This window comes from Amphibalanus amphitrite, unplaced genomic scaffold (genome assembly GCF_019059575.1).
Source record: "Amphibalanus amphitrite isolate SeventyFive unplaced genomic scaffold, NRLGWU_Aamphi_draft 000049F_arrow, whole genome shotgun sequence".
Lineage (NCBI taxonomy): Eukaryota > Metazoa > Arthropoda > Thecostraca > Balanomorpha > Balanidae > Amphibalanus > Amphibalanus amphitrite.
Window position 1 is genome coordinate 1476215 of NW_024881545.1, and position 10207 is coordinate 1486421.

General features: G+C 47.1%; 1 protein-coding gene across 1 annotated transcript; it reads right to left on the minus strand.

The window, feature by feature from the left end:
• Nucleotides 1-957: 957 nt before the first annotated feature.
• On the minus strand, nucleotides 958-7583 carry LOC122377744. Its single transcript, XM_043358123.1, has 2 exons — nucleotides 7415-7583; nucleotides 958-3006 (listed from the first exon to the last, which is right to left on the minus strand). The coding sequence occupies exons 1-2, from the start codon at nucleotides 7574-7576 to the stop codon at nucleotides 1678-1680; spliced, it is 1491 nt and encodes a 496-aa protein (XP_043214058.1). The 5' UTR covers nucleotides 7577-7583; the 3' UTR covers nucleotides 958-1677.
• Between the last annotated feature and the right edge of the window lie 2624 nt (nucleotides 7584-10207).

A 10207-nucleotide genomic window follows, 5' to 3' on the forward strand; every position in this document is an offset into this window, starting at 1 on the left:
TTACGAGTCTTAATCCACCCTGTACTGTCGGTGTTTATAATTGCATGTGTGTATGTGGGGGGGGGGGGGGGGGGCGTTTCACACTACTGACCACAAGCGGCTAGCGGAATACATTTCGAAAACGGGTCAAGTATGGTGAATTAACCCTCGCACAGGCAGGTGGGTCGTATCGACCCTTCCAAGTTTTATCCTAGACGGACGCTAAATGTCAGGTCAATGAGTTATTGATGCCAAAGAGGTACAGCCTCCGACCGGTTCTTCCGGGGTGTGTGCCAAAGTCTAGAGGTTTTCTTACGCTGGTACCCACAGTCTTAAGGATCAAAGGATCCACAGTCCAAGGATCATAATGAAACTTCTCACACATGTTGGGGCATCATTGTCCATCGTTTGGTAAAACAAATTTAACCGGGTCATGCTAGGTGGCGGAGTGATGACGTGATAAAAGATACAGTTATCACGTCATCAGTGATAACAGATACAGTGTCCGGCGAATAGTTGACTGGTGACTGATCAAAACCGCAGTGAAATTCGACATTTCCTGTGTAACTTACGTTTGTAGCTGTTATCACATTTCCACAGCCAGTCCACGTGCCAGTGTGCAGTCGCGCCCGCGTGCTTGCTAGTGACCCCGCGACGTTAATCCCATCAAACTCCTAAGCTGTGCTCCCGGCTGTTGTCTGGTATTAAGTCTCCAGGTGTCCCACGGCAGTCATTCTAACCAAACATTAGCCAAACATTGCCATTTGTCTAACATTCTTACTTTACATTATTGCTCTCGGATACTTAATGAAATAATTTTTATATATTTTTGTCCAGCTGATCAAGACAAAGCAATATTTGTCGAAATATATGGACTTGTATGCTATTGATTTTCATCCCAGTGAATTCCGATAAATGCTTATCATCTACTATCGCATACTTGTCATGGGAGCAGGTATTCGTTAACACATACAGTGCTCATCTTAATGCAGTGTATTTTCCAACGACTTTGGAAAAACGCTGTGTGAACGCGAACGATCGCGAGTTCACTCAACAGAACGATTGCGACACGACTGTCGCAGCAGAACTATGAAAACACGCTGTGAACGGTTGCCGATTGCGGGGACAAGGTACACCTCACAACTGACAGAACGATTGCCATACGACTGTCGCAGTAGAACTTGAAAAAAAAAACGCTGTGAACGGTTGCCGATTGCGGGGACAAGGTACACCTCACAACTGACAGAACGATTGCCATACGACTGTCGCAGCAGAACTTGAAAAAAAAAACGCTGTGAACGGTTGAAATTGCGGGGGCACCCCTCACAACAGAGCGATTACACACAGAAAAATATTGACACCGTTAGCGGTGTAATTGCACAGTACATATCTGAGCACTTGAGGAAAGTTAATTTAGTCCCTTCCCCGCTTAAATTACTCGCGCTTCCAAATGAACACCAGGAAGAAGGTAATAGAACACTGTTAGGAGGGTTGGGTGTTTTACTACATGTAGCAAAACACCCAACCCTCCTAACAGTGTTCTATTACCTTCTTCCTGGTGTTCATTTGGAAGCGCGAGTAATTTAAGCGGGGAAGGGACTAAATTAACTTTCCTCAAGTGCTCAGATATGTACTGTGCAATTACACCGCTAACGGTGTTAATATTTTTCTGTGTGTACCACACGGCTGTCCGTGAAACTACCGCCTGCGCGACCGTCCTCCCCTCTCATCAGCATACCGGTCCCACCGCCCCTTCTCACGAGCACTCTGTAGCATTGCCCTAAGTTTGTTCTCGACGCACTTAGGTGATCGTGAGTCAAACAAAGGGCTGTTCCTTGACATCATAGTAAGTGCCAGCCTGCTAGACACAAACGTACCATCACTGATCATCTTGCGCACTTGCTTCTCCAAGACTGCCACCTCTTCTGAGCTGAAGGCCACAGCAGCTGGACGAGGCTCAGAATCTTCTGTGTCTGTCGTCTCATCACAGCCATACAGCACCTGCTTCATCTTTTGCACCGTTTTGGTCGCCTCCGCCCGCCTGTTTTTTGCTGAGTAGGCGCGGAACTGCGTAGCCGACCTGTGTGTCATGTGGTCCGCCAGTTTACGGCGCTCGCTGTCCGTCAGGTCGTCATACGCGGCGGTGGAGGCAGCCTTCCTGATCATCGTAGGCGTCAGCTTAAAGTCTACCTGGAATCCACGGCAGACTTCGGCGATGTCGTCCGCCGGGTCCGATGAGGGGAACAGCAGGTCCACCTTATCTTCTGTTACCAGGAACGACCTGAAGTGTTCGACGTACACCTCGAGATGTTTCACCAGACCGCGAACGACCAAGTTCGCGGATCCGTACGTTGCGTTGCTTTTGTGGTCCTTCACTCGCAGAACTTCGTTCTTCATTTTAGCATACTCGTCCAGTCTTGCATTTTTGATAACCCCAGACCTCTGGAAGTTCTGAAGGAGGATCGCAGAAGTTAGAAGGCGTCTCATCTTTACGGCGTCCGTCCGCCGAATGTCGGAAGTCATCGCGCACATCTTTGGGAGCTCGGCTTCAACTAGTTTCCGTAGCTCATTCAGCTGTTCTCGGGTGGGCAGGTAACCGTCTTCTCCGAGTTTATCTTGGAGTTGCGCCTCTCTATGTAGGTCCAGAGACGATGCATCGCGCTTCCAAGTCTGTAAGCGCCGTCGGGCGGCATCCCACTGCACAGCGTGCTCTGGCTCACGTACGCTGGCGAACCTTTCGAATTCCAAAAGGGCGATGACTGCCGATTTCACCGAAGCAGTTTGGTGGGGGACTTTCTTGAGGAGAAGTCGCTCCACGTCGTCGAGGTGGTTCCGCAGTATATCAGAGGGACTCTTTGAGTCCGACACCTCCCTGAACAGAGCCCTGAGCTGCCGCTCCTGTCGCCGTGCCGTGGTTGGCTTTAAACGCCACCCCTGCTTGGACGCGACAAAGAGGCTGATGATATCAGGTCCGTCTTGAGCATCTTCTCCATCGTCGCCAACTGCTCCGCCAAGAAGCTCCGACTCCTGTAAAAGAAAAGAACAACTAAAATCCGGTGGTATATTTTGCCTCGGTAGGATAGGTCAGAAGGAGGGAGGAAGGGAAGGGGAGGGGAGGAAGAGGGAGGGGAGACGAAAATCGCGTCTAATGACGTAATAAAACACCCATCCCCCCAAAAAAGTCGGATTTCGCCAAAATTTTTACAGAATGTGCATAAATGATGTAACAAAAAGAAACGCAAGTTTAGTGTCGATATCTTAAGCCGTTCTGTAGTCATCACAAACAGGTTTCGGAGTCGGAATCTGAGTCGCCGGAGTCGTGGCCACGAGTCAGGAGTTTGAATAGGCTCAGCTGCCTCGACTCCGACTCCTGAACGCGTTATAATTTACGACACCCCTTGTCGATACAATAGATCTTGCTGGAAAGACTTTTTGCAAATGAATATAGAGGGTGCAAAAAACATGAAGTTTGCTTTCCGTGAAAACGTTTTCTGTCACAACTTTCGACTCCGCAGAGATAGACGATTGAGGCTTGCACAGCCGTGTTTTTCTGATCCATTGTGGTCAAATGATATATACCTAATTTGACAGAAGCACAATTTTAACCTGGGCTGAACCAGAAAGGTCATGCTGCATATAACTCAACTGAATTAGTCTCGATGAGGCAAACACATTGAACTTGTTTTAGAGGATGTAACTTCCAGTCAAAAGTCACCCGTATTGCTAGAAAAAGCTTTCGATGAACTATGATAACGACCGGTGACCGGTAGTGAAAAATTTCATTTGAATCGTCAATGATGAACTTTTGATTTTTTCTAAACATAACATAACATAATGTTATGAATTGATAACTATGCCATTCAGTCTCCCAAACTGAATAATGTTTAAGTCAAATTTGAGGCACTGATTCTGCCGAAGAGAAAACGCTAATATTTCAACTGCAACTAATATTACAAACCTATAGCTACACTCGACCGCACCCCCCCTCCGGTCAACAACTTTTGGGCGAAATTTGGCAAAATGTGATGAGTCATGAGTCATATTTGACTCAAATCTGACTCATTCTGACTCAAATGAGTCAGAGTTGAGTCGGGCTGGGAAATTTGGGATTTGAGTTGAGTCAGAATTGAGTCAACCAATAAAATTTCAGTGGTGAGTCGAGTCAGAGTTGAGTCACCTAGGTTATCACATGAGTCAGAGTCGAGTCAGTCCCGAAAATTTGAGTCGAGCACAACCCTGGTCATTTGAGAGTGGGAAATCCACATTGAAAATCATAATAGGGGTGGAAAATTATTCACCATTGGGTGTCATCTTCAACCCAAATCAAAATTTTTTGGGACATTGATGCCATTCAGATACATTTCAAATTCATCCATTTGACCCCATCGGTAATGGACCGCGGTCGAAAAAAATGGTCCCAATAATAAAATTCGAGAATGCAATTGATGTGTACTGATGTATGAATTACGTTTCGTGAGTTTAAGTATAATCCTTCAACGACTGTAATTGTAAGTTGTGACGCGATGACAAACATTTAGAAATTGATCATTGAGGCCGGGGCAGTTAAAGCCTTTCCATTGTATTTTATTAACCCGCGCCCCGTTGGGCTCTGCCGAGCAACGCGCCCGGTTGGGGGGGGGGCCATTTTGGCCCCCCCTAAGATCTCGAGAACCACGCAACATAGCGACAAGCGGTAAACGGCGTTGGATAGCCCCAACGGGGAACTACCTTGTGACCCAATTTTATTGACCTAGGTCAAACCGATGACGTCACAGGTCAGGTCAAAGGTCCAATTTTCACCGTTTACAGGCACTTCAAGAAATGCGTTGTAAAATCGAGTAAAATGCATTTCATTGAAAATCATCGATGGGGAAATGTTCTTCAAACACATATTTTGCTATTTGAGGTCACTGATACCAGGTCAGGTCACAGAGGTCAGGTCACGGGGGGGTCACAATATGAAAGTGTCGTGTGATACATGTTTTATGGTCCATTTTACATGACAAATGCGATTATATGGGTCAGGCAGAATTTGGGGCCAGCTAAGATCACGTTTTGGTCAAGGTCAGGTCAAGGTCAGGTCAAGGTCAGGTCAAATTAGGTCAAATTTTAAAGTTAATATTTTTGCATAAAATGGGTATCGAATCGATGCAGCTCATCACGGGGAGTTCAATGGTGGTCTTTGTTTTGCCGTACGTGGTCTAGAATTGCTAAAAATTGAGTTCAAAAATTTGACGTCATCATTTTTGAACAGTTTTTTCGCTATAACTTGGCCAAAAAACGAGATATCGATCTGAAATTTGGTATGTATATAGAAGAGCGCTGGGACTATCACATATATTCCGGTTTTTTCGAAATTCGGAAAAATTTTGGATTTTTTCAAAGTTTTTCTAAAAAAATCAATTTTTTGATTTTTTTTGGTCAAAAACCAAAAATTTTGAAAATCCGAGATAGCAGTTTTGTAGCGCCGCTTTTTGTCTACTAGACCATATAAAGAACTTTGAAATTGCTTGATAACTGTAGATTTGGTGAGCGTTTCAAGATTGCATGTTTTTTGCTCATTTTTGCTCGAACATGACCTCAGTTTGACCTCAATAACTCCTGACCTAAGGTGACCTAAGACTTGAAATTTGGTGTGAAGGTGTCAAATTGATGCCCGGGAAGGTACTGAAAATTTGGCGGCGCTGCGCGCCGCCGTTTTCTTGCTATTCAGGAAAAACCACAGGGGGGGGCCAAAATGGCCCCCCCCCCCAACGGGGCGAGGGTTAATTAAGTCCGAATGTTTTGATTGGGCGGGTTTGAGGGATCAGAGCCTGCACTAAGCATAGCTTGTTGTGCTGGCCCTGACCCCACCACCCGATCGCGCAACTCCAGTGCTATGACAAAATTTTATCCCAAAGTTTAACATGCCTGATAGAATAACATGGTCCCCTCCACCCACTGACGCTTTCTGGCACAGGTCGGCTTGTGGCCTGACCGCGGATGATAGGTAATTAAGAGTTTCACTAATTGTGGAAAAATGATGTTGGAAAACTTATTTGACGGCAGCACCCGCATCCATTCTTACGTCTTACGTCATCGGAACAATCTTCAAAAGTAGGCACTTCTGTGCCTCCTCCAGACGTGCGAGGAATTTCGTATTTCGTATCAGGCCGGGAGTCGGAGTCAGAGTCGGCGTCGGTCGGGAGACGGGAGCCGGAACAGCACCACCACGACTCCGATACCTTAATCGCGAATATCCGGGAGGGGCAGAGGTGGGTAAATATTACCTCTACCCCACCGCCGAGCGGGTTAAAGTTCGGATTCTGGCGAAGGGGGGGGGGGGGGTCCAGTGCCAGATTACTATACGGTTTGTTCAGTAGGAAAATTGTACTGCCCAGGTGACGTCACAGCGGCTGTGTAAATAGGGGGTAGTTCAGATGTCAGTTTTCATCACATCTATACCATGTGGGGCTACAAAATGTATATCTCGGATTTTTCATATTATTGACCTATGGTTAGATCAACATTCGACCTCGCCCATCATAACTCCATGGGGAAATGCGTTTTTGTGAACAACTTATGAAGGGGACATGCTAGACCATGAAATCGACACCCATTTTAACCTTTTTGACCTGACCTGACCTTAGCCTTGGGTCAAAATGAAGTTGACCTATTGAGAACTTTGACCTCTGGAGCCGAAACAGAGGACCTGAGGTCAAATCCGTTGAAACTATACAGATAGAGAATTTCATTGCGCATCTGATGTTTTTTATCGTTCCTAGCTGCCTTAGTTTGGGCGCCAGACATCCCTAACCCACATCCCACTGGGGTATTCCTATAACTCACACCCTGCTGGGGGACTTTTTAGAGCCCCCCTGCTATCTCCTAAAATACTTGGCCGATTTCAAAAATTCCAAAAGCAAGCGGAAGGTCGTCAAAAATTAGGTGGCGTGAACTTCGGTATTTTTGGTGTTAGGTAAAAAAAAAAAAAATCTTTGGTCATGTCCTTTGGGCTTAAACCTTTGGTCATGTCCAAAACAAGGGGCAAACCTTAAACTACTGTAACTCGGCACCAGATCATGCTAGGCGGTTGAAAGTGACAAATTAACAAATGTTCCATTCTGGGCTTTCAGAATTGGTGCAATTTGTGCATATCCATACATAAAAAGAAGTCGCTGTAGCCAATTTAAAAATGACATTCATTGTGAAAGACCCTGTAGAAGAGCAAGAAGAACGCGTAAAAAGCATCGGAAAGTTCTTTTCAAGCTCTTTCGATCTGGTGTACTCAAATTTGATCTCCGGTCAACGGTTTGGCCTCCAGAGGTCATGAGTTCTCGTATCGTCATCAGTGGACCGTACTCCCGGCGCGCAGATGGTACAGAATCTAGCGGTTTATTGAGCCGCGAGTGAAATTTGACGCAATTCCAAATACAGTCATCAGTTCGGCAATTACCATGGCACTGGACACAGCGGCGTCTTTCATGATCTTCCGAGCGGAACGGTCTGTCACGCCGTGATTCCGTCTCAGATGCCGCTGCAGGTGTTTGACGGAAGCTCCACACCGATCGCACTGCAGCTTCTCGGGAATCTCGATCTTCCTGTGAAAGAAAAGCATGTCTGCTATTAAGTCGCATCATTTTTACTACCGCACGAAAAGAAAAAGAAAACTAGTGAGGATAGCGCAAATACGGTAATAGTATTTATTAATTTGCTCATCTTTGGAATAGCCATAGGTAAAGGAACGTATACGCAGTGAGGGTGTGTCATCGAGGGGGGTTTTCTCTCAGATTTTAATTGGAATTTGTAGAAAACTTGTACATGGGTGTGGGAACACCGAATATGAAAGTTACTTCACGATAAAATTAGTAATTGGTGAGCGGTAGCGAGATGAAGTTCCTCGACGAGGACGTTTTCAGGCGTTGCAGTCTTAAATGCTAATGAGCATTTGCGATTTGTGTGTAACACCGGACTAAAGGCGATGCGCGAGAAAACACGATGTTAGCGGATTAAATGCGACCGAAACATCAAAACTGGACCCAGTGAATGATAAATTGCCCCACCGTCAACATAGATCTGGATCCTGGATCTACCGGATCCTTGGATCCAGGTTCTGAAATATTTACATTCGTTCCTTTGCTGTGCTATTGCTGTCAATACAAAATATTAATAATGTATCCAAGGATACCGGATCCTGGGATCCAGGATCTATCAGATCCTGGGATCCAGGATCCAGAATAACAACATTTATTTCTTTGATGTACTATCACTCATCAGTGTAAACACAGGATATCGATACATTATTCAATATTCATCCCCGGTACGCACTCCTGCAAAACAGTTTGGCCCAGCGTTTTCTCCGATAGGAGATACCTTGAACCTTTCATCGACATCACCATCGGATCATCCAGCCTCTCAAAGGATTTACGGTTAGCCGATAGTCCGCGCAGATTCGTAAGCCATTCTTCGTTAGTGTAACCAATAGTGCTGTGATGTACGTAGTTCAGCCGCTCCCTGGCCGTTTCTTCACCGCCAAGCCTTGTGCTTCTCACCTTTCCAACTCCGCGGTCCTATAGAATAAACAGTAGCGCAACTGCAGTACAAACGCTTCCTGAAAGCGGGGCGTGCCGGATCAGTTCCCGAAACCTTAACCAAGATCTGGAGCTGCCTCAGCAAGCTGTCGAATTACAAGAGAAGGGTACATATTGTCTGGATCCCGCGCCACGCAGACATCGATGACAACCAGGAGGCAGACAAGGCAGCAAATCGGGGACGAAACCTCATACAAGCAGAAACCGATGTTGATCTCCTGTCGGCTAGGGTTGCCCTCAGGGATGTGTGCCGAAATAAGTGGAGCGGCACGTATTACACAACGGTGCCGCCCGAGCACATCCATCGGACAGCGACCGATTGTGACTACATGAGATGCCGGAGCGGGTGACAATACCACCTGGTATCGGACCCGCCGTCTCTTCGGATTGTATTCAGCAGACCAGACTCGAACAGACGAGGCGCGAGCAGGTGCTGCTTCATCAATTCAGGGCAAACAGGTGCCCGCTACTTCAGGCCGCCCTGGCTAAATGTAATAGACCAGACACGGACGGCTTGAGAGTGGCTCTACGGGGCCGCTCTCACATACCAGGACGGCCACCACTGGCCGTTGCAGTCCACTGTCATCACCTATCCTATCATCCCATAGCCCTGCAATGGTCAAACATGACCGAAAGGGATTCTAATCCAAACAAACAAACAATCTCCGTCGATACACCTGTTTGGAGTCCATCTTCAGTCTGAGGATGACTAGAATCAGTTTGTGGCTCAGATCGTCCTTGAACAGGACTGAAGCTCGTGCTCTTCATGTCACTTAACACCTTCATCGTGGCGAGCCCGGAGCCATGACGTCCCCGTACACACAACTGGAGTGATCAATTCGACTGCGGCTTCAGTCTATTGGTCTCTATTTATAATGGGAAATGATGGCCCATGCCATGGATATTGGATAATAAATACAACCAGCTTCAGCGCACACCTCACCTTCTCCCCCTAGACGAATGGACTGGGACATGAAGGACGTTAGGCACAGCCCGTTCGTTCGCGCCAGTCCCGGAATGCGAGTGCAAATGTTCGCTCTGATTTTGGTTATCGTCAAGCCCATGTCCACAGTGTCCAGCATCACAGACAAGTCCTCGCTGCATCCCGCGGGCCTGACGTGGCCGCCGGGACAGCTGCGCTAATACCTCACGTCCTTCACGGCCCAATCCACTCCTCTCGGAAAAGACCCGCCACCTTTCTATTGCAAAGTGTGTTTTGGTCATAGCACGTGCTACACTTGTGCTAGCGCACTCATTTCTTCAGCATCTTGTAGCGCTTGTCGAGTTCTATCAGTGTGCCAAGTTTCATGGTGCTAGCTCAACAGATGACGATTTTAGAGCGTTTTCCATGAAAAAAACGTTTTTTGCCTCTGGCACGTGCAGCTTGCACCCCTCCGGGACCGAACCTCCCTAGGATAATGGTTCACTATGAGGAGCAGGTAGCCTGTGGATATGGCGGCGGTGTCATCATCCGTTTGGCCTGTAGCCCTGACAACAAATTTTTTGCAGAGCCACGTGGGGCACGTGACACGGATCACCACGTGACCAACGCCATGGTCTTTCCGGCGGATCGCTGCATCGAATGGTGACAACCCCGTTCGATCGGCCCAGCCGTTTCGTCGCTAGACCCAAAATGGCTCGACAGACAGACACACAGA

Excerpts from the sequence above, each read along its gene's own strand:
- LOC122377744 (XM_043358123.1), bottom strand. The coding sequence starts at position 7,576 with ATGCTTTTCTTTCACAGGAAGATCGAGATTCCCGAGAAGCTGCAGTGC. Across the intron at positions 3,007-7,414 it reads CCGCTGTGTCCAGTGCCATG|GAGTCGGAGCTTCTTGGCGG; the intron begins GTAATTGCCGAA and ends TTTCTTTTACAG.